We start from the raw sequence: 24,543 nt of genomic DNA, 5'->3' as shown, positions 1-24,543 counted from the left end.
GTCATTGTTTAGAATTGATGAATTATTTTATATTGTCTAGGTTTTTTTGTTTGTTTGATCGATTTTAGAATGAGTTTCTGGTACTCTTTTAATTATTGAGTCATTTCTACAGCTCCAGAACACTTTTCTCCAGAGAGATGTGTGAAATGTGCAGATTTTTTTGTTGGTTTTGATGTAGCTGTAGTTGGTGGTGGTGGTCTCTGTTTTATTCCCTTATTTTTCCTGTTAGGGGCTAAAGTTTCTGAGATCTTGTGAAAATGTCCTGCTGTCCTCATGCATAGTAGTTTATGAGTTGAAGTTTAGTTTAAAAAAATCATTACCTCTTATTTTTAAACTCATTGCTCTTTAGTGTTCCAGTTGAAGTTTGATATTACAGTTGTGATAGTTTTCCTCATCTATACACTTGTTTTCAGGCTTTCTCAGAATTTGTTTCCATTCGAAAATTGGTTGCATTGCGTTGTCTTTTCAAATCATAAAACTTTCTTTGACCCTGAGTTCTGTTATAACCAATAGCAATGACATAAAAAAAAACCAGATTTCAAAAGATACATATCTCTTTTGTCAAGTGATGCTTTACATCCTGAAATATTCACTGATTTCCTATTGCGTTATTATAATTTATTTTTAATGCAGCCATGAGAAACAATATTCATTTGCTTTTTAATTTCTGTGTATCAGATATTAGGACATAATGTGTCTGAATTGTCTTGTCTTAAGATCTTGTAGACTGAAGCCACCTGTGCTAAGTTTTTACCTATCTACTGTGAGGGAAAGTTTATTTCTAATTTCATTGTGACTGAGAGATCAGTTCCTGGCTATGGTAGTTCTGAGAGCACCCTTCTGTCCCACAGACACTCAATTGGATCTCCCCTTGCTTTCTTAGGGTTATGCACATTGCTTCATCCACAGATCCTCTTCATCTTAAAGACTTACTTTTTAAATTCCCTGCCTTTGTTATCTCCAGGCAAAGAATTCTTTCTACTGTCCATGAGTTTCTGATTGGTTTGGACTCACTAGGATAATCTGTTTGATATAGTATAACTTCATGTTGGGAGTAAACTTTATTATATGTGTAGTTTTGGGAGGTAGACTGTAGAAATTGATTCAATGGTTTGTAGCACTTAATGTTCTTGAAAAGGACCAGGGTTTATTTCCCAGCACTTAAGTGCTGGCTCACAACCACTGTAACACCATTTCCAGGGGAGTTGATCCCATATTGTGACCTTTCTCCTCATCATGCATGCACACAATACATATACATTGCATACAGTAAAACACTTAAAAACATGTAAAAAATAAATAAGCCCAAGGGAAATAAACAAAAGAATAGTATATAGGATATGTGTAACAGTGTTAGTTGGTAGAACATTTTGGTTTTCCTAGCTGTGATTACACACAGAAGCTTTTATTTCTTTGGGATCACTAATGTATTAGTATGTAAGTCTTCCCTCTAAGTCTGTTGGACTTTTTTTTGAGAGACATGCTTGCAAGTTTTATAGTCTTTGCATAATAAGCTTGACTGCCAACATTGTGGTCCTGGGAGAGTACAAAGGAGGCTGAGGGCAGAGTAGGGGTACTCAGAATGTCGGCATTCACCCTCTGTGCTCCTCCTTACCCAGTCGGGGTCCTTTGTTTATGATCTCCTTATTTCTCTTCACTAGCTGTGTATCAACTTAATCTACTCTAGTTACCTTCCCGGTAGTAACTTAGATTTAATGATGTATCTTAGTTTTATCAAGAATGGAATTCCTTTTGCATTCTAAAGTCTATGAGGAAAGGGAGAAAACAATTATTCTCTCTTATTCTTAAATCAAACCTAGATATTGTGATATATTCTCTGTGCTAAGTTTTGTACTCCTGAGACAGAGTGCCTTAGGTCATGCATCCAAGAACATATGGCATGGATAAAACCTCTAGGTTCGAGGAGAGTTATTTACCTAAAGATTAGAGACAGATATATCCAGTATAGTATATGAAGGTTACTTGTTAACATACAGGTTTTAGTAACCTAAGTTTTGCTTTGTTTCTGTTTGGGTACTTCCATATTGCTGTGAAAATACTGTAACAGGAATAGGCAAGTTATCGACGGCGGATGGTAAAGCCTTTGCAGACCCTGAAGTGCTCCGCAGGTTAACATCGTCTGTCAGTTGTGCGTTGGATGAAGCTGCTGCTGCACTTACCCGGATGAGAGCTGAGAGCACAGCAAATGCAGGGCAGTCGGACAAGTGAGTGCTTTGTGTCGTGTTCCATACAAACGTGGTTTTCATAGGAATGAAAATAACTAATATTTGTTAAGCTTTTTTTTCTTTTGCCTGATACTGTGTCTACTTAGTGTGATACCTTTTTTTGTGTATATGCCCAAAAAATCCATACCTGTCAAACTTCTTAACATCAGTTCTATAAGTAAGCTGAGAGAGAGATCTTCAAGTCGGTGGAGTGTGCACCAGTCTATAAGTAGTGCTGGCAGCAGTTAGGGTCTGGCTGGCGGCTTTGTTAAGAGACTTTGCTGCTTTCCTCGGAAGCACTGAGTTTAGTACCTGGCACCCCCATTGGGTGCTGACATCTCTCACCAGTGGTTTGTACACACAGAAACATACACATAAAATTTAAAAATCAAAATAAGACTTTTCATTTACTTAGGTTGCTTTTTATGTATTAGTGACAAAGAAGTCACTGCTAGTCTATCAATTGTGTTACTTTTTTTCAGTTTATTTGTATAATTTAGACCCTTTTAAAGGATGAGGTTTAGTATTTGCTTTCTATTGTTTTAAAAGAGTCATAAAACCTTGTTTCTAATAATCTGAATGTCAGGCCAGGAGACCTTAACGTGGCTCTCATGCCTTGTATCTGTGCTTTTAGTCTTATTAAGGATTCAGTGTAAGTAATATTTTAAGGTTTTCTAGTGCTTTATAATGAAAACCATATTTCATATGTAAAATATGGATGTGTTGGATGTGTTGTGGAGCATGATCGAAGCATCTGAAGAAGTAGCCTCGTCCAATTGAACATGAAGCTATATGGGGAGATAGCACAGTGGGTGAAGTTATTGCTGAGCAAGAGTGAGGACATGCGTGTGACTACCCAAGCACAAGGAAAGCCAGGCACAGGAAGTGGAGACGAGAGAAGTCCCAGAAGGTTGAGGGCCTGCTAGCCTGTCCTGTCTCAACAAGGTAGAAGAGCCCTGACTGTGAGGCAATTATAGAAGTAAATACTTCCCTACCTACTCATTTATTAACATTACTTGCTCCCATCTTGTGATACTCTTTTATGGATGTAAGAACTCCGGTAGGTTTTTATAATTAGTTAGGTGTCTTCCATATTTTATGAATTTTTTAATTTCATATAAAATTTCTAGCAATTGAACAAAAGTTTAATGTATATTTTCGTTTCAACATTACATTGTACATAACTGAAAACATTTTAGAGTAGTGATAATTTTAATTAGATGACCTGGAAACCACTACTGGTATGATGCAGGTTTTCTGTCATCCCGAGGTGATCCTGTTCATCTCTATTCCCACTGTAGCCGCAGTCTGGCAGAAGCGTGTTCAGAAGGAGATGTAAATGCTGTGCGGAAACTACTCATTGAAGGTCGGAGTGTGAATGAGCACACCGAGGAAGGGGAGAGCCTCCTTTGTCTCGCTTGTTCTGCTGGGTACTATGAGCTTGCACAGGTTTGTGTCCGGAAAATAAACCTTGAAAAGAAATCTCTCAGCCGGGCGTGGTGACACAAGCCTTTAATCCCAGCACTTGGGAGGCAGAAGCAGGTGGATTTCTGAGTTCGAGGCCAGCCTGGTCTACAGAGTGAGTTCCAGGACAGCCAGGACTACACAGAGAAACCCTGTCTCAAAAAAAACCAAAAAAAAAAAGAAAAAAAAAAAAGAAAGGAATCTCTCATTTACTAAGAAAAGAATGAATTTTTGTCCATTAAGCTAGTTTTAGTACATTGCTACATACGGCTTGTATATATTTAACTCTGAGGAATTTTACGAGTTTATGTAGGTCTTATATAAATAAGTATATTGAAAACTTTCAGATTTTATTAATAATCTTTAGATTCTATTTTTTTCTTTGTCAAGGTTTTATTGGCAATGCACGCAAATGTGGAAGACAGGGGAATCAAAGGTGACATCACACCTTTAATGGCTGCTGCTAATGGAGGACATGTCAAAATCGTGAAGTTGCTGCTAGCTCATAAAGCTGATGTCAATGCACAGTCTTCAACAGGTCATGCATGCTTCTGTTCCAGCTCCATTTGCTTGTAGCTTCCCTTTTAATAATAGTTTTCTGTATGATTATTCCCTTTTAAAGATTTAACAGTTTCTTAGAAGTGCTACATATTTGAATAATTTCTATAAGGGTTAACTATACAAATTTAATACAATTTATATTAATATATAATTATACATTATACAATTAACATATAATTTATAATAATATAAAGTAACATCTCCTGTTTTGTTTATGAGACACTCTTAGGTTCTTTTAAAATATATTAATTTTTTAAGCACTCAGTTTGAAAGACTGCTCTGTAGTTGTAGAAAGGTATGATTTATACGTCTCAAAACCTGGCTTCCTTTTTATTACAAGTACAAGATAGGGAGAATAGGAAGAACAGTAAGGACTTTACCACGTTCTCCTAATTTTGCTAAATTGTGGCCAATGAAAAAACTATAAAAAGAGGTCCAATGGCCCCCAATTTTAGCCTTAAATATTTCTAGTTTCTCTGGCTCTAACAGTTATGTGAAATTGTATTTTGTGAGTTTTCTTGGGATTAAAAAAATCAAATTTAGTTGTGTTTTAAATAAAAGTCTACATAATTTTTTTTTAAACTTTTTTACTTACCAAGTTGGGATCTCTTGGGGAGTTTTTAATCACTAAGCAGGGAATCTTTGCTCATTGTTTTGTCTCATGCCTTTTGTTCTAGGACATGGGAGGCTGAGTCAGGAAGGTTCTGTGTGTTTAGACCAGCCTGAACTACACAACATGTTCCAAAAATAAAAATATGAAATCATTTGACATTGATCAGTTAGCATATGGGTTATATATGAGAGGTTTGGGGTATAATACCATTTATTAAAAATAATGCTTTATGAAACATTTTTCTGATTAAAGTTAACTATAATCTCATTTGGGAAGGAAAAAGTTAATTTCAGGAAAGAAAGTCACAGTTCACTTACAATTCTCAAAGTTTTTTTTTTCCTTTAATTTCAAAGTAAAATATAAGTATATCAAAGTAATATAAGTAAATACTTCTACATTCTCTGTCCTGCCTCCATTACTTTGAATTTCCCTTCTAAACCCTCTTATGTCCCTCCCTCCAATCGCCCCCTCCAACATTCCTTTTTTGCCACTCACTTTCAAACTGGCAGTCTCTTTTATTATTAAATGTTACCAATATATGTATGATGCAGAAATATGGCTGACTGAGTTGACTTAGCGTGGGTTGTCTGTGTATTATTTTAGTGGTGCACTTGTTATTAGATAACCAGTTAGAGGGCTTTGGAAAAGGCTGACTCTGTCAGCAGTCATTAGTTGCCTACAGTTCTTTGTCTAGGGCTGGGATCCTTTGAGATTTCTTATTTCAGTGTTAGTGTGTCTATTAGAATTATTGATTGTTCAGGTCTTGTTTAGGTAGCTGTTTTGTTGTGGTATCATGGGTTTGGCTTCCCTGTCATCTGTCAGTTCTCCAATCTTGATAAGTTTATTTGATTTTTCTGTTATTTGACATGTATTTTGTTTCTGTTGTTTGGTGCTACAAGGAATTGAGTTCAGAATCTTGCACCTGTTAGGCAAGCGTTGACCAAATAAGCTAAGTCTGAGGCCTTTTAGTTCATATTGTAAGCCAGGCACTAACCAAGCTTTCTAGGCTCTCTTAGAGTCAGAGTGTGACTAGGGCTGGCCTTAGGTTTTCCATCCTTTTGTTTTAGCCTTCTCATAGTTGGGATCAAAACCCATCCACCAGGCACAGCTTGATACTGTGTTTAAATAGAAAGGGAGGATAGGAAGTTGATTTCAGAAAAAGAAAGTACAGCCAAGTAATGAAATTATATGTATCTATTTAGTGTTTATTATGGATACAGTTTCCACATTAGCTTTTGTGATATAAATTGGTTTTATGTGAAAAAGCTTTACATTTATTTTTATTTATGTGTGTGCGTGCATGTGTGTGCCATGGTGCATGTGGGGAAATCAAAGGACAACATCCAGGACTTAGGTCTTTCCTCCTCCTCCTCCTCCTCCATGTGGGTCCCCAGGATCAAACTCAGGCCATCCAGCCTGGTGGTATGTCCATTTACATGCAGAAGCATCTTACTGGGTCGAGGTGCACGTGCATGCTTGTGTTTGTGTGTCTGTGAGTGATATTAACATCTTTTCATTGTTTTCTTAAACAGGCAACACAGCTCTCACCTATGCTTGTGCTGGAGGCTACGTAGATGTTGTAAAGGTGCTCTTGGAATCCGGTGCTAGTATTGAGGACCATAATGAGAATGGTCACACACCTCTTATGGAAGCTGGAAGTGCTGGGCATGTGGAAGTAGCCAGATTGCTGCTAGAAAATGGAGCTGGCATCAATACGCATTCCAATGAATTTAAAGAGAGTGCCCTTACATTAGCTTGTTATAAAGGTATCATTTAAATCTTTTTGTGAAATGAAATAATGAAATTAAAATCGGTTTCTAAATTAACAATAAAACATAGTATATAGTGTTATTAGACATGAGTAAGTTTGTTTAAAGTGTTTTATAACTAATATTTAATATTGTATAGTCTCAGCATTGTAATTTTGTCAATGGAAGTGACAATCCAACTCTTTTATCAGAAAGCTGATGATTTTATGTGGTTACACTTTTTGATGGTTTTCCATTTTGGAAACATTTTACCTTTTGCAAGAAGATACATGATAATTAAATGTCAACCAATGTGAAATTATTACTAATATGGAATATGGATTATTTGGTGGGCCAAATATGTCCACCTACAAGAAATCAACATAAGAGATTTTTGTTTGTTTGTTTGTTTGCTTTTTTTTTTGTTTTGTTTTGTTTTGATTTTGATTTTTCAAGACAGGGTTTCTCTGTGCAGCCCTGGCTGTCCTGGAATTCACTTTGTAGACCAGGCTGGCCTTGAGCTCAGAAACCTGCCTGCCTCTGCCTCCCAAGTGCTGGGATTAAAGGCGTGCGCCACCATGCCCGGCCTAGAGATTTCTTAAAAAAAGTCAAAGAGTCACAGTTTTCATACTCTACTGGTATGACAAATATGTGACTATAAAGTGAGTGTTTCTTTTTTCCGTTTTTTTTTTTTTTTTTTAAGATTTATTATATCTAAGTACGCTATAGCTGTCTTCAGACACAGCAGAAGAGGGCATCAGATCTCATTATAGATGGTTGTGAGCCACCAATTGGTTGCTGGGATTTCAACTCAGGACCTTGGGAAGAGTAGTCAGTGCTCCTAACCACTGAGCCATCTCTCCAGCCCCCTTTTTTTTCTTTAAAGAACCTAAAAATGAGCCATGCAACTTTGTGCTTGCATCTATACCATGGCACATTTAGGTCATAAAACACCATTTCATCTGAAGTATTAAGACAAAGGTTTTGCAAGTGCAGATACAAAATGTAAGGACCCTTCAGGTCTGTCCTCTGCGTAATCATGTCACTGAGGGCCTTTTCACGCCGATCACATGCTCAGCCTGTTATATGCTGAGATGTGTAAATAGTTAAGATTTACATTGTTTAATTGTGAGTGTGTGATGTTAGCAGATTTTCATGTAGCCAGCACAATTGAAGTCACTTACTGTCCTCTCCTAGGCACAAGGGCTGCTCTTCATTAAGGATTGGAGGAGTTAAGCTTTGGGAACTTTGATTGGATGACTTTATACAAACACTTTTGAACCCAGTACTGGTTCCATTGCATTACTCATTCCCAGCTGGCTAGAGCACTTGGTGACAGATCTTGTCTCTTACCTTTCTTTTGTAGCCTACTCTACTTTCTAGAGAGCACCTAAGGTTGAGTGCAAACTTTAGTTTGAAGCTAGTTAGAAAATTAAGCTAGTGGAATGCACCTGGAATACTGACAGGGATCAGTGAACTCTGTTAGTTTCTTTTGTTTCTATTGGGATTACTTGAGAGTTTGACGAGATAGGAAAGATATAGACACAGACAGACTTGAGTATTGATATATTGATGAGATAGTCAGCCTAATCACCAGGTAGTAGATAGTGTGCTTACTGTCTTGTTTTAGTGCGCCTAGGGCTGTTTTATTTTTTCCTTTCTGGTCTAATTCTAGTTGATTATAAATTGATTATAACTCAGTTCATATTACTCTCTTACATAGTTAGTATCCAAAGTACTATTTATATATATAATTGGTCTACTTTTTAGTCACTTTTTGAAGTTTCTTTGAAAGTGTGCATTTCTATCATATGTATTAGTAATAAAAGAATGCATATAATTCAATGTTTTAACAATACTTTCATAAATGGGGTTTACAAATTATAAATAAGAGTCCCCTGAACAGTTTGTTAGTTGTAATTTTAAGCACTTGGTCTCATAAGGTAATAGCTTCAATGATTTTCATCCCAGGCTACTTCTCTTGACAAATACATAAAATATAGCACAGGAGCCAAAGAGATGGCTCTGCAGCTAGAGTGATGGCTGTTCTTACAGAGGATCCGATTTCAGTGTGAACACACCTGCCTGGCAGCTCACAACTCCAGCTGCAGGGGATCTGTTAGCTTCTGCTGCTCTCTATGGGCACTGCAATCAGAGTACAGACACATAATTGAAAATGGCAGAAAGATCATTTGAGATGTTGGGACGTGACATCTTTGTTTATTTGCACCAAAAATGATCTATCACTTTTATTTTAAGAATAGTTTTTGAAAATAAGTAAGTAATCCAACACAATTTTGATTTAGGACATCTAGAGATGGTGCGATTTCTTTTGGAAGCAGGCGCTGATCAAGAACATAAGACAGATGAAATGCACACTGCTCTAATGGAGGCTTGCATGGTAAGATGGATAAAATGCACATAGATTTTCGTACTATTGGGAGTGGGAGAGCTACTGGGAAGTAAATAGCCTTTCTTGTTTTGCAAAAGCTCTTATTTTGTCTTACTTTATTGTGGAGCAGAATCTCAGCTGAACTATTATTTTTAAGTTGTACTTGGTGATCACATGTAATTCAAGCATTTAGGAAGTTGAAACAAGATTATTGCTGTTATTTTGAGGCAAGATTGGACTATATAGTGAGTACCAGCTCAACCATGGTTATATCACAAGATTCTGTCAAACTATAAAGAACTGCCAGACAAGATTTCTGCCTTCAATCCCAGCAGTAAGAAGTCAGAAACCAGTGGGTCTGTATCAGTTTCAGGACAGCCTCCTGCCCATAGTGAGTTTCAGGACAGCCAGAACTATGTAAAGAGGACCAAAAAAGCAAGTGTGTGTATATACATGCACGCATACACACACATATGCATGCACACATCTTTGAAAGCAAAATATAAAAAAGAATTGTATAGAGTTTGTCTTTGAAATTTAAATTATGTTAATACTCTTAAAAATGTTTGCATCTTAAATTTATTTTCTTTACAAAAGAGATGTATCTAAAAAAAACTATAGGAAGATTTATAAGAAATGTTGTACAGTTGTCATTTAGTACTTAAATTATATATTGCTTTTTTATTTTCAGCCCTGTATTTGCTTTAATGAATTTCTCTTTTGTGCATGTATAAATTTTTTTGGAGCTTTTGAGTTCCTTGTCTGGCGTTCTTATGAGGATCATAAGAGACCAACACACAGCAACAATATTGATGTTTCCAGTAATCTCTCTGATAAGGAAATTCAGTCACTGTTACTACCTTATACCACAAAAATTCGTGGTATTTAGACAGAGGAATTTTTCTGTAAATACATATACTTAAAAAAAAAAACCAAAATCACAAATAAATGCAAATATTTGGGCATGGATCTGATACTCAGTCTCAATAAATAATATAGATAGGTAGGTAGGTAGCAAGCATAGATAGATAGATAGATAGATAGATAGATAGATAGATAGATAGATAGCAAGCATAGATAGATAGCAAGCATAGATAGATAGATAGATAGATAGATAGATAGATAGATAGATAGACAGACAGACAGACTTGTAATCCCAGTTATTAGTCACAATAAAAAATAATGGGTGGGAGTTCGGGCTGATGGATGTGATCAAAAGGTGCATGAATCGAAGCCAGGCATTGGGAGATCTCGCTAAAAACTTGAAGCTCTGAATTTATGGAAAGCATTTCAAAACTGCTAAAATAGTAATGTTACTTGGAAATAAGACATTAGAGGTGTCAGATATGTCTTGTTCTTAGGCCAGGGTGGATATGACCTTTAGAGCAAGGCTTGAGGAAGTATATGAAGGATTAAAAGAAACTAGTTATTGAAAGGAAAGCACAGTGGAAAGGAAATTCTCATGTAGTTGCCAGTAATAAGCTACCTTCTTTTTCTTTTCACTTGTGTTTAAATAATGAACAACGAACAAAACCTCATGTGCACATTGCATTTACTCATTTCACACACGGTACAGTGTATTCTACGATGTTTGAGATGCTGTTTTCTGCCTGCCTAATCAAGTTTGCTCACTCTTAAGAGCTTATGAAAAATTTGCTTTTCTGTATCTGAGCTTTGTTACTTATCAGTTAATTGTCCACTGTGCTCTGCAGGCTCTCTGTGACCTTAGATTTGTCTTAATCCATGTACTTGCCATTGCTTCCTTGATGGCTGATAAGCACTTCTTGATTACAGGCATCCTTCTCTAATTTGCTTTAAATCCCCAAGCTCCTAGTTTTTAGTTCTGTACGATAAAAGGGTACTGGCAACACAGCATATAATTACTGAAATGTCAGATGTAGATTATTCTAGTGTGAGGGAACATCAACAAACTTTCGTGTCAATACATAATTTAGAAATTTTTAAATTTGAAGGTTTTTTTTTAATGGTGCTAACTTAATTTCATTTTTAATTGCTTATGAATAGGATGGCCATGTTGAAGTAGCTAGGTTGCTTCTGGACAGTGGTGCTCAAGTGAACATGCCAGCTGATTCATTTGAGTCACCATTGACTTTGGCTGCATGTGGAGGACATGTGGAACTTGCAGCCTTACTTATTGAAAGAGGAGCTAGCCTGGAAGAGGTCAATGATGAAGGTTATACTCCTTTGATGGAGGCAGCTCGTGAAGGACATGAAGAAATGGTGGCGTTACTTCTTGGCCAAGGTAAGCACATCTAGCTAATGCTAAATAACAAATCTATAGAACACAAGTCTCTTCAACACAAGTTGAATTTCTGCACTGAGCTGTTGCTCCCAAACTTCTGCTTTGTCTGCTGTAAAATGACTCACATACCCTGTTTAAACAAATGATGTAGAACTTTCTTCAATGTAGAACTTTCAATATTGTGTGCTATGAGAAAATAAAAGAACAAACAAAAATCAAGTTCAAATGGACAATTTTCTTAGGGTAATATGAGGTATAGTTCTTGAAGCCTTGAATGTAATGAGGGAAATCTTTAGAGGTAGAACACTTCCCCATAAGTAAGTGTGTGATAGAACCAGTGCCCGATGGAGGAGCATGGGGAACACTGCTGTGGAGGTTTAAGCCATGAAATGTACAGCAGGCCAGATGAGGATTACACACTGTAATCCCAGTGATAGGTGCCTGAGGCCAACCAGGGCTTATATGGTGACACTCTAGGAAAAGCAAGACAACACAGAAAACCAACAGGTACATCGGAAACTGTTTCTCATAGCATGAGGATCTTCTGGAAAAAGAAAGGTGGTCTAGTAGTTTAAATACCTTACATTTAGATGATAATTTCCTACTAGATTTATTTTTCATCCAATAGTATTTTTTAACATTGTAAAATCTGATCCATTTAATACAAGGAGGCACATTTTTTGTTTTTATGTATAGGTTCTTTTGACTAGAACTCTAAGGTACAGATTTTTGAAAAGTGGATTCTTTTTAAAAGTGAGTCATTTACACTGTGTGGTAATTTTGTTACTTTAGTCAGTTGTTTCTGTGGGGGTGGCTCAGGAAGCTCCTACAACAGTGCTTGTCATATGGTGCTAATTAAAATCAACTCTGGTGTGGTGAGAGTAATGATGGTAATGATGTTGCCTATGGTAATTCAATTAAGAGAATTAACTTCAGCTTGTGCAGCCTTATGTAAAATGCTGCTGTAAATAAAACCAACATAAGGCCTTAGGGATATGTTGCTCAGGGATGTAGTACTTACTCAATGTTCTCAAGGACTTGTTCCCCCTGCCCCCCAACAGCTCACACTTGCCTAATATGGCAGGCCATGGGTTCATTCTCCAACACTGCCCCTCCTCTAAGTTCAAATTATGTATATAAATGTACCTTCACAGTCTGTACTTTGAATAGTGTCCAGGAAATAGTAATGACTTAATAAATGTTAGCTACTGTAACTGACATTGTATCAATTGATACTGTAATTGGTAAAGTATCTTTATCACCTACCCTCTTAATGCGAGGGGATTTGGGTAATGTTATGACTCCTTTTAGTTATTACTGGTTCCTTTTAAAACAGATATAACAACTGCATTTATCAAACACAGACTCAATGAATGTACATTGTTTTTATTTTTTTATTTCCAAGAGTAGGGAAGAGATATCTCTATTCTTTTAGATATATTTCATTAGAAAACAGTTATGTTTTGTTTGTATCTGATTAAATGCATGAACTTCCTTTAAGTTGAATCTTTATTTTAGGAGCAAATATCAATGCACAGACAGAAGAAACTCAAGAAACTGCCTTGACCCTGGCTTGCTGTGGAGGCTTTCTGGAAGTAGCAGACTTTCTGATTAAGGCTGGGGCTGATATAGAACTAGGGTGTTCTACTCCTTTGATGGAAGCTGCTCAAGAAGGTCACTTGGAGTTAGTGAAATACTTACTAGCTGCAGGTATGCTTTTTGTTTTCAATTTGGGAATATATTGTATGATGTAAATAAGTATCACAGCATCCAAATATGTTTAGGTTGTTTTGGTACATAGAATATATTTTGAAAAGTTAGGATATGCTTCGTGTATGTTCTGAATAATTTACCTATCATAGGAAATACTTGCAATTTTAACTTCTTTTTAAGTAGAATTTTAAAGTATTTTTTAACTTTTTTTTTTTTTCAAAAAAATTTTTTTTGTTTGTGGTAGACATGCCACTCACTGTGCATATGTTAAGGGGTAGAGGACACACCTTGTGGGAGTTAGCTTTCTTTCCTTCATGTAGGCTGGGGGACCAAATTTGGGTGGTCAGGCTTTGGCAGCAAGTGGTGTTACCAGCTGAGCCATTTCTTGCAGATTTCCCTCACACCCTCTAGTAAAGAGGCTGTCAGTGTGCTCATTCTAAACATGGATATGGATATTCTGTCTGATTTAGGAGATGGGGACTATCATGAAGAAATAGGTTTATGTTCATTTTTAAAAAGTAATCATATGTAACTGTTACAGGAGCTAATGTTCATGCAACGACAGCAACAGGAGACACAGCTTTAACATATGCCTGTGAAAATGGCCATACGGATGTAGCAGACGTCTTACTCCAGGCAGGTGCAGATCTGGTAAGCTTTGTCCCTTAAATCTTCATCTGTAAAATAAGGAAAGAGTTAAGGCATCGTAGCACATTCCTATGTACTCGGAGGCTAAAGCAGGAAGATGCATAAAAGTTTAAGGGCAGCCAAGGCTGCCTGAGTTCAAGGTTTCCCTGCAGTGCATGGTAAGACCCTGCCTAATCAAACAAAACCAAGAAATCAATTCAAAGACATATTTCTCCTACCTTTGTTAGCTTTTTTCCTTATTTAAATTTACACAGTCTGGTTTTTGGTTTTTGTTTGTTTTTACACATTATTTAGTCTTTAGTCTTTGTTCTTATTTTTGTAGTATTATTCAGTTCACTAATCTTATTCCTGTTTATGCAGAAATTTTTTCTGCTAGAGATAGTTCTACAAATTAATTTTCCTTAGTTGTTTATTTAAGGCAAATGTGACTTATAAGCATTTCTTTGTAGGTTGGGGAAAAAATTGCCTGTATAAAAAGCACCATAAAATGTTGAAAAAGAAACAGTATTTATATACATAAATTACTTAGAAAGGTAAAATATATTGTAAGTTCATTTAATGCTGGTTATTAAGAAATGTCATAGGGAATGCACAGAAAGTAAGAAAGGTCAGAAGGTGTAGCTAGTTATTTGATGTAGTTACTGGCTGGGTGGGGTTTGGAAAGGGAGGCCTGGAAATGGTATGACAAGAGATGCATAATTGGAAAAAAATTTGTCAGAGGAAGTCTTAGAGCTTAGAAGTTGTCAAGTTCCTTTGTGTAAGGGAAGAGCTATTCTCACTGGAGCACTTAGGAATTCAAATGGAACCTCAATTCCATAGGGAGTTTAAGACTAGACTTCACTACATGAAACTCTCTTTTAAAAAGTAATATGTGTTTGAGGAGATTATAATCTGAGCATTCAGAAGACTAAAGTAGGAGTTTCATATCCAGTGCATACCTGAGATACGGAAGTAGGTTGACCATCTACTTCCTGGTATCTAGGATTACAGGTGTGTGTAATCACCAACTTTAGTCTTCAAATTATTACAATAGCACATATCTATTTTAATTGAAAGCATATTCTTTTTAGTTTGCTCATTACATGAAATATTTATATGTGTGTGTGCATATATGTATGTGGGATATGCTCAAAAGTAAGCCCACTTTTCCTTTTGATTTGCATGAAAAGAGTAATTGACTATTGGCTTTAGTTATCAACTGTGGTTTGGTTTGGTTTTGGTTTGGTTTTTATGCTTTTGTTTTAAAACAGGAACATGAGTCAGAAGGTGGAAGAACTCCTTTAATGAAAGCTGCAAGAGCGGGTCATGTTTGCACAGTCCAGTTCTTAATTAGCAAAGGTAAGCTTATGTAGAGGGATTCTGTGTGAAGTATCTTCCTATATGTATGCTAAGGCATGTTGACATTGGAAGGCTAAAGAACATCTTGTGGTTGTTACATCTCATGGAGAAGGATGCTCTTCACATTAGTAATAAACTTATCATATATACTAGTTGTGAACTACTATAAACCAAATAACCCCTCTTTTTGGAGAAAGGGTTTTGGAAACACATGTAGCTTTTGCTGTCCTTGAACTCACTCTCTATAGACCAGCCCTCAAACTCTCTGAGGGAAAAGCTTACCTGCTCTTTCCTCTTTATACAGAAAGATGGGAGAAAAGCATTGCTTGGTCTTTTTATTCCTTGTGAGTTTTTTAAATGTATTTAGACCATAGAATACTGTGTTTGTCATTTTGAAAATAGATTTTATTTCTGTGAATTAAAGTTACATGTATATGCGGTTTTTGCCTTTGGTTTATATTCATGAGTGCAGTGCCCATAGCTGCCAGAAGAGGGCATGAGGTATAGGTGAGAAGCCTGGTGTGCGTGCTGGGAAGCAAATTTTGGTTCCCCAGAAGAGTCTAGTACTCTTAACCATTGAGTGAGCCACTTTTTTTTTTTTTTTCTGTCCCTGTATTTTACTTTTTTAACATAGTAATTGCCTTTGGTATAACACAACCTTTTATTATCTTTATTTCCCCATATTAAATCTTTTATGAAAGAAATATATTTTCAGGGGATTTGCTTCAGAATAATTTTGTATAGGAGAGAAAAGAAAGTTTTTGAAACACAAGAGGCTGTTTATAATTAATGAGACTGAGTAATGAGTGCGTGAGGTTTCATTGTCCCATTTTCTTTAGTCTATGATTATCTCCTTTTTCATAGTCCTCAGCCTGTAAAATGAGTCAGGGAGGAAAGGTATTTCTGCTTAGTCCTGAGTTTGATGCTTGGAAACCACATGCAAGAAAGAGAAAATCAACTTCTACGAGCTGTCCTGCTTCCACACGCACACCGTGCCACATGTACACCCCTATATATTTGCTTGCAAGCATAAACACTAAATAATCTAGCATCTTACCATTGGTGCTGAAAGACTGCATCAGTGGTTAAGAGCACTTGCAGTTCAGTTTCCAGCACCCACATGAAGTAGCTCACAACTTCCTGTAACTATAGCTCCAGTGGGTACCAATTTTAGTCTTCTGTATGCACATGGGGGGAGGCACATAATCACACATAGGCACACACATATACATGTAATTCTACTAATGTGTTCTCCCCTCCCCCCCTCCTCCCATTTTTGTTTTAGGAGCAAATGTGAATCGAACCACAGCTAATAATGATCATACTGTACTGTCCCTGGCTTGTGCAGGAGGTCATTTGGCAGTGGTAGAACTACTTTTGGCTCATGGAGCAGACCCTACTCACCGTTTAAAAGTAGGTAACTCAAGTACTTAAGGCAGCATCATGAAAACTTCTTCATCTTGAACATAATAAAATTATCATATATAAGCTATACCTGTAATGACACTCTGAGTATTAAGTTACCTGATGTTAATGCAAAAACAACTGTCCTGTATTAGCTATTTAAGTTAAGTGTATCTGAGACCTAACTGCTTTCTTGTGTGTTCATTCTTCTAGGATGGCTCAACCATGTTGATAGAAGCAGCAAAGGGTGGCCATACGAGTGTTGTTTGCTATCTTTTAGACTATCCCAATAATCTACTTGCAGCCCCTCCACCAGATGTCACTCAGCTAACTCCCCCATCCCATGATTTAAATAGGGTAAGATTCAAAACTAAAGCACCGCATATTTCCTTTAGCATTTAAATAATTTTCATTTAAACTTTTATTGTTTTTAACGTTCTTTGTATAATTATGTCAAGGCGAATGTATATCTAGTAGAACATTTTATTTTTGGATTGGTAGAATTATGTTTTCCTCTTTAAATTATGATCAGGAATAACAGTTCAATTCATAGTCACTTTTTAAAAATCAAAGAATAAGGAAAGTAATTTGTAAATATGTCATTGTCTGAAATGGATATTACATATTCTTAACAGTTCTGCAGTTTATTAGCATGATAATAGATCGAGCACTAACGAGTGACTGTCGTCCTTTTTCCTTAGGCACCTCGAGTACCAGTTCAAGCACTGCCCATGGTTGTCCCACCTCAGGAGCCTGACAAACCACCTGCCAACCTTGCTGCTACTCTTCCCGTTAGGAGTAAAGGTCAGTTATACTTCTAAAGATTGTTCTTACATGTTCAGGTGAAAACAAAAGAATAACCAGCCCTTACTCTTCAAGAGCAATGCACTTACTAAGTTGGAATCAGTAATGTTTTTCAGGTGAAAGTAAGAAAACAAAAACTAGCCCTTAAAAATTATTTTCACCAACGAGGAAGTTTCTTAAGTTGGTATCATTAATGTCTTTTTGTTTGTTGTTTGTTTTAAACCAATGAGAAAAAGCAAGTTTCTGGGAGGGAAAATAGGTGCTAAGAGAAACTCAGAAGAGATTCAGGTGGTTCTTTTTGATGGAATTCTGACTACTAACCAAACCTAACTCTTTGTAGTGGCATGAGGCAATAAAGATTAAGAAGTTGGATCAAATATTAAAATTCAATGTAAAAGCTGGTTTAACATAGATTTATATCTTAGATACTTTTTCCTCAGCCTAATATTCAAAGATATGTAAGATGTAATACATTCATTATATCTTAAAATACCAAGGTCCTTTTTTTTTTTTGACTTGTATATGTCATACCATGCCTGTTCTTAAGTATATCCCCAATTACCAGTTTAAGTCAGTTTTTCCTTTGAAAAGTTTTACATGAAGAAATTGTGATTTTTTTTTTTTAATTTTAATTTTAATTTTTTTATTTTTTTGCATCTTGGTTTTGGCTACCTGTGTTCTTTTACCAACAAGTATGCTATGTGTTCCTAGCAGCTCTTTTCGGTCACTACAAGCAGCCTGTTGTCTTGGCATTCTTTTCGGTTGTTTCTAAACCTGTTAGCCAGACCAGTCTGTTTTCCTGGCTGTCAGACGGTAACAGAGGATGGCGTAGTCTAGCATCTTTTCTTCCAGGGACACTAAATCCCAGTTCTCTATTGGCTAGGCAGCTGTGTGAATATGCGAGTTTCTATCTCTTTCCTTTGTCAGTCTTATAGATGGTAGGTCCCAACGAAGACATATATTTTAGTTGGATTTTAATTTCTTGGTACATCTCAGTGGTTTGGGTTCTCTTTGTGTGTATGTGTGTGTGTTTATAAAAGGCACAGCTATTTTATTAAGTGTGGAAAATCATTTTTCTGATCTTATGATGAGTTGTTACATCTGACCATATGAAATACTACACGTAGCCTTAGACTTGACGTAAACTGCACCACTTAGGTGTCACAGCTTACATCCCTCTAGTGTCTTAATTTTAGCCTTGTGGTATTTATAAAATTCTGAACTTTACTTCCAGATGTTACTCTATGCACATAAAATACATACATTCTATATTTATGATAGAGAAGGTGGACTTGTGTTTAACTACTTAAAAGTACATTTCACCTTCATGGATATGATAGCTTGGTGCATAACTGTTGGCACTAACCCTCCCAACAGTAACTCTGTAATGAGGATGCCATTCACGTGCACTTCTGAGGGGGTTTCTTTTTCACACAGCTGCTTCTAAACAAAAGTCCAACAGCCATTTGCCAGCAAACAGCCAGGATGTACAGGGTTACATCACCAATCAGTCTCCAGAGAGCATTGTAGAAGAGGCTCAGGGAAAGTTAACAGAACTGGAACAGAGGATAAAAGAAGCCATAGAAAAAAATGCACAGCTGCAGTCCTTGGAGCTGGCTCATGCTGACCAACTCACCAAGGAGAAGATCGAGGAGCTGAACAAAACGAGGGAGGAACAAATTCAGAAGAAGCAAAAGATTCTGGAGGAGCTGCAGAAAGTAGAGCGAGAGCTACAACTGAAAACTCAGCAGCAGCTTAAAAAACAGTATCTAGAAGTTAAAGCTCAACGAATTCAGCTTCAGCAGCAGCAGCAACAGTCTTGCCAGCATCTGGGACTATTTACTTCTGTTGGGGTTGGAGAGCAGCTTTCCGAGGGAGACTATGCACGGTTACAGCAAGTGGATCCTGTTTTGCTTAAAGATGAACCCCAGCAGACTGCTGCTCAGATGGGTTTTGCACCAATCCAGCCTCTGGCGATGCCTCAAGCTTTGCCTCTGGCAACGGGTCCCTTGCCTCCAGGGTCCATCGCAAATCTTACAGAACTTCAAGGAGTGATAGTTGGACAGCCAGTACTGGGCCAAGCACAGTTGGCAGGGCTGGGGCAAGGAATTCTCACTGAAACACAACAAGGGTTAATGGTAGCCAGCCCTGCTCAGACCCTCAATGACACGCTGGATGACATCATGGCAGGTGGGTTTATATTGTTATGAGCAGGTATCAAATATGATTTGCTTAAGGCGAGTAAGAGTGTGCCAGCATTTTTTTTTCTTTTTCTTTTTTTTTCTTTTTTTTTTTTTCCTTTTTAAAAAAAAAAAAAAAACATTGCTCAATATTCAACTTGAGAAGTATTTTTTTGGACTCTTGACCCATTATGTCTTTAGAAAAACTACATTAAATAGTTCTCAGATGGCTACAGGTCAAATTAAAGATTAGCTCATACACTGTAAATGAACAAATCTGTCATGGCTGGGAATCTGTTTTTCAGTAGTGGGTTGAATCTTGGTTTTTACTTTTGGTTTTGTTTTTCCACTTTAAGTTCAGAACACGGGTTGGGTTTTGGCATTTTTGCTTCTGTATTCATACCAATAAAAGGGAAATTGATAAAAATCTAGGTACAAAGGTAGTAGGACATATTAGGAAGTCTACTTGTGATTGAACAAAAACCCAAAACTTTTATACTAATGTACCAAGCTTCATGGTGGCTAAAGACAAGCAAACAACAATCAAAGCAGACACTTTGACAACATAAATAAAGTATCAAACAAGTAGAGTCTGATTTTACTGTATGTCAGTAATTTTTATCCCCTGTGAATGTTAATGTATAGTCTGTTTCTGACTGTATTATGGGAAGATATTTTCCCCATGGTAAATGACATGTTTTTAAATGTGTAGCCAGTAAGATTTTATTCTATTTTAACAAGGACTGCACTTTAAGAAGAGTGTTAATATTGCTTATTTGGGATTGCAATTTTGTAAATTGTTTAACAGAGTAGAATAAGATTTCATAAGGATATAGGTTATAAGAATGCTAACTGAAATAATTTTTCTTCAGGAAGAAAACTTGATAAGGAAGGGAGAAATAAATAGTAAATGGTTGTTGAATTTTGATACGTTTCTTCTGCTATTTTCCCATTTTTTACATTTATTTGTTTTTACTTGGGTTGTTTAGTATTTCTACTTTGAAAACTCTGAGAAACATTTATTATGATGGAGTCATTATTGTAAGGTTCCTTTCTTGAAAGAAAATATGCTGTGTAGTGTTTAGATGTTTAGATTGAGATAACATTAAGAAACTGAGAAAAACAAGTATATGCATTTCAAAAACTGTTATAGTTTCCCAATCCTTTTATTTTTAATTTTCTTAGCAATATGTAATATGAAAATCTGTTAGAGGCTGGAGAGATGGCTTAGTGTTTAAGAGCACTGACTGCTCTTCCAGAGGTCCTGAGTTCAAATCCAAATGATAGCTTACAACCATCTGTAATGAGATCTGACGCCCTCTTCTGGTGTGTCTGAAGACAGCTACAGTGTACTTAGTTAGATACTATAATAAATTTTTTTAAAAAAGAAAAAATCTGTTAATCTTAAGAGTAAAACTACACCAGTAAGATTGCTAGTAGTGACTTATAATAAGAATTGTAACAATCTTAATATCTATCAGTATAAGATTTTCCAAAACTTAAAGCCCTGTTAATCATCTCTAACTAGTCATGATTAGATATCTAATAAACTTTAAAGACTTTAACATTGAATGACCATGCATAGTAGCATAAATTAATACTATGTCCATTAAGTTAGATTGTAATTCCTTATTATCTCAGGTTACCAAAGGGTTTTAGTTAAGTTTTAAGTGTTATTTATTGATGAAATGAAGACTTGGTCGTTCTATACCAATGACTGTTGGAAATTTGTTTTTAATGTGCTATCAGAGTTTACCTGATGTTCATGGGCTGATGTAAAAATTTTTAATTCTGATAGTCATCAGATGTTTGTAAAGCAGCATTTTCTATTGATTCATTTATTCCCAAAATTTCTGTCTGTGTGTTCAAGATTTTTCCTTTATAAAAGTTGTTTTTGTTTTGTTTTGTTTTGTTTTTTACTTGAATGAAGATTAGATTTTAGAGTTACGACAAATTTGTTATTTTCTAAAAAGGTTACTTTTGTATCATGCTCTTCTGTGTGGGTAAAGAGAAGTGCCTAGCAGAGAAAGAACAGAATTAATCTTACTGTCTGCCTGCAGATCATTCCTACCTAGTATCTCATTCGTATTCACATGCTGTGCACATACATGTGTGCACTCTTACACACCCCTTTTCTGTATTCTGATTGTTTGAACAACTTCTGATCGTATTTGTCCTTTGAGTTGACTAAAGATCCTTTTCACCTCTTATGTTGGGCTTCGTGTGTAATGAAGCCTCAATTGGGCTTCTTCCCTCAGCACTGTCCCCTAATTCCTTAGGTCTCATTTGTTAGGTTTCTCCTAGGACTCTCTCATTTCTTCCCAGTACTTAGCTGGCTAAGTCTTTAACCTGCCTTATTTCCCATACTCACCAAAGCAAAACTGGGTACTTGTTTAACTTCCCCTAAAACATGCTTTTGTTCTGTCTATATACTTTTCCAATCCCACTTTTAACTTTTCAAACATGTGGTTTTTGTTCTCTAATTTGAATTTTAAAATGTAAAGAAAAGAAAACGGAAAAAAAAACAGCTTAATACTAGAATTCCTTTAGCTATGTAGATGTTTAAAGCTTTTTCTTTTTATCTATGTAGTACATGGTGGAATGGTGAGCACTTACTCTTGATAAAGCAGTTTCAGAGGTACTCCAAAGGAAATGAGGGTTTTTTTCTTCAAAACTTTAGATGAGATGAAAAGAATTAATTTGAAACATTAAAAGTAGTTTTTTTATGTTCTCTAAAATACATTATTCCAGTTGGAATGTGGATTAATTTGCTAATTTTTTAATCCATTTAAAAATCATAGAATAAAAAGTTTGTGAGGGCTAAGGATATAGCTCAATTGGTAGAGAGCTTGTATAGCATCCATATATACCCTGGGTTTGATCCCCAGGACTCAATAACTCCACCTGTAGTGGAACAGTTTTACAATCCTGGTACAGAGGAGGTGGAGTCAGCAGTTGTGGACATTCAGGGTCATTTTTAGCCATTTCTTTTTTTTGAAAGCCTGTCCAAAAGAAACATGTAATCTATCTTAAGAGCTGTAGATTTTATATGATTTTGAAATTCATATATAGGATAAAAAATTTCAATGAAATTATTTGATCCTTAAGTCTGTGCGGTGGCTCGTGCCTGTAATACCAGCAATCTTGAGGTAGATTCAGGTCAGAATTGCAAGACTGACAATAAATAAATAAGCCAATCCTGAACAGTTTCAGAGCCGTTAGATAATCAGTAGTACATGCCCCTTATCTTGGTCTGCTTCCTTAATGATTAAAGTGTTATGTTTGGTTTTTTTGTTCCTTGTTTTTCTTTTGACCTTTAAGTGGACTAAAAATGTACAATCATAGAGTTTGTGTTGCTATAATGTACAGTGTATGTTTGTGCCTGACCTAAGGATTATATGTAAAGTAGATTTCTTAATGGATAGTCATGTTTATAACTGTTGGAAGATCAATTTCAGTATTATTTGTGGCAATATAAGTTCTTTTTGCCTGGTTTCAGATTCAGCTGTGAAACATAATTGTTTTCTGTCTGTAGCCGACAATACTTGGGAAACACACATCTACACTCTATTCAGAGATTACTGTCCAAACTTAATACTAATGCAGCAGCATTCTTACTGTGGGTGAAGAGAAGATGTTCTCACATTGACTTCAGAATTGAGTTATCTGGAGAATAAAATCCCTTAATCCAACTTCCAGTCTGTCCTATGCTTCTTTAGCATTCTCCACCTCAAGTACAGACTAGCCATTATTTGAATCATATAGTGGGTGAAATAAGATCATACCAGATTTCCTACATAGAAACATCAGGGTCCATACTGGGAGGATGATTGTGTAAAATATATTTATTTCTAGCCTAATCTTAATTTTGTTCTGTCAGTGTGATTGTCCGATTGAATGTAAGACACTTTATTCCTCTCAGAATAATTCTTAATGTAAGAAAATCTATATCTGTGTGAGAGTCAAACTTTTATAGTTGAGAAAACCATCACACCGTGTTTCAAAGTTACTATTGCCCTGTAGTAGTTAGTATATTTTGTGTTTCGGGTAGTTTTACTTTGAGGATCTTCCATCCCAAAAATGAAGTAACTTTTATTTGCTCCAAAATATAAGGTATGAAGTTGCCACTTTTTAAAAAACAAAACAAAACACCCTTCCCCTTTCATTCTATCATTTATTCCTTTTCTAGTAATTTTAGTACATAAAGCTTTTGTTTTCAGGATTATTTTGATTGGAATATTTTTTGTTTACTTTAAATAAAAGAAAATTTGTCTTTCAGGTGGATTTTATGGGAAGTGTATTAATCAATATACATTCTAATTTGGGGTTCTCCTCCAATCAAAAATCATCAGAGAATTAGTTATAATAGCATTTTAGAGACATTTTGTTGCAAAAACTCTTTAATACTTTAAAATATCTCTTGCTAACAGTGTTTCCTCCTTATTAAGTGCAGTTATTTTGTTCAACAGCAGTCAGTGGAAGAGCATCTGCAATGTCAAACACTCCTACCCACAGTATCGCTGCTTCTGTTTCCCAACCTCAGACTCCAACTCCAAGTCCCATCATCTCTCCTTCAGCCATGCTACCTATCTACCCTGCCATTGATATTGATGCACAGGTAAGCTCCGCATTTAGGAAAGATGGTTTTCCTGGAATCACACTGCTTTTAGTGATCTTACACATCTAAGATTTTGTTGTCAGAGACTCCAGATACAATTAAAAATTAAAACCCATTTAAAAAAAAAAAAGTATCAAGCCAGACAGGCATGGTGGCTCACACCTAATTTTGCATTTAGAAGGATAAATTATTATTACATGAGTTCAAGGCCAGCCTGGACCTTCATAGTCAGTGCCATGTTCTGGCTGAGTTAAAACTTTAGGGTTGTTTGTTTGTTTTTCTTTTCTTTCCTTTCTTTCTTTTCTTTTTCTTTTTCTTTTCTTTTTTTGAGACAGGGTTTCACTGTGAAGCCCTGGCTGTCCTGGAACTCACTCTGTAGACCAGGCTGGCCTCAAACTCAGAAATCCATCTGCCTCTGCCTCCCAAGTGCTGGGATTAAAGATGTGCGCCACCACTGTCCAGCTAAAACTTTAGTTTTTAAAAGACTAGAATATAAAAGGAGTATAAAAGCAAGATTAAAATGAAACCAGAGCTGTGATCCCAGCCTTTGGGAAGTTGGGTAGAGAGGATCA

General features: G+C 36.1%; 1 protein-coding gene across 9 annotated transcripts in view; it reads left to right on the top strand.

Annotated features, from left to right (window-relative positions):
* The window catches only part of Ankrd17 (ankyrin repeat domain 17), a 141,528-nt gene that overhangs the window by 66,480 nt on the left and 50,505 nt on the right, over positions 1–24,543 (top strand). For 5 of the 9 annotated variants that reach the window (NM_030886.2, XM_006535288.4, XM_006535290.4 and 2 more), the window contains exons 3-16: positions 2,069–2,225; positions 3,527–3,674; positions 4,080–4,227; positions 6,396–6,629; positions 8,918–9,012; positions 11,029–11,266; positions 12,785–12,976; positions 13,521–13,630; positions 14,878–14,965; positions 16,251–16,378; positions 16,583–16,726; positions 17,071–17,173; positions 18,611–19,363; positions 23,823–23,971. In NM_030886.2, the coding sequence (NP_112148.2) occupies positions 2,069–2,225; positions 3,527–3,674; positions 4,080–4,227; positions 6,396–6,629; positions 8,918–9,012; positions 11,029–11,266; positions 12,785–12,976; positions 13,521–13,630; positions 14,878–14,965; positions 16,251–16,378; positions 16,583–16,726; positions 17,071–17,173; positions 18,611–19,363; positions 23,823–23,971 (2,687 nt within the window). The remainder of the gene's footprint in view (positions 1–2,068; positions 2,226–3,526; positions 3,675–4,079; positions 4,228–6,395; positions 6,630–8,917; positions 9,013–11,028; positions 11,267–12,784; positions 12,977–13,520; positions 13,631–14,877; positions 14,966–16,250; positions 16,379–16,582; positions 16,727–17,070; positions 17,174–18,610; positions 19,364–23,822; positions 23,972–24,543) is intronic. The other 4 variants (NM_198010.2, XM_030254925.1, XM_006535287.4 and 1 more) reach the window with 3 other exon arrangements.

This window comes from Mus musculus, chromosome 5 (genome assembly GCF_000001635.26).
Source record: "Mus musculus strain C57BL/6J chromosome 5, GRCm38.p6 C57BL/6J".
Taxonomy (NCBI): domain Eukaryota; kingdom Metazoa; phylum Chordata; class Mammalia; order Rodentia; family Muridae; genus Mus; species Mus musculus.
The sequence above is the reverse complement of the archived record's forward strand: the minus strand, read 5'-3'. Positions and strand labels throughout refer to the sequence as shown.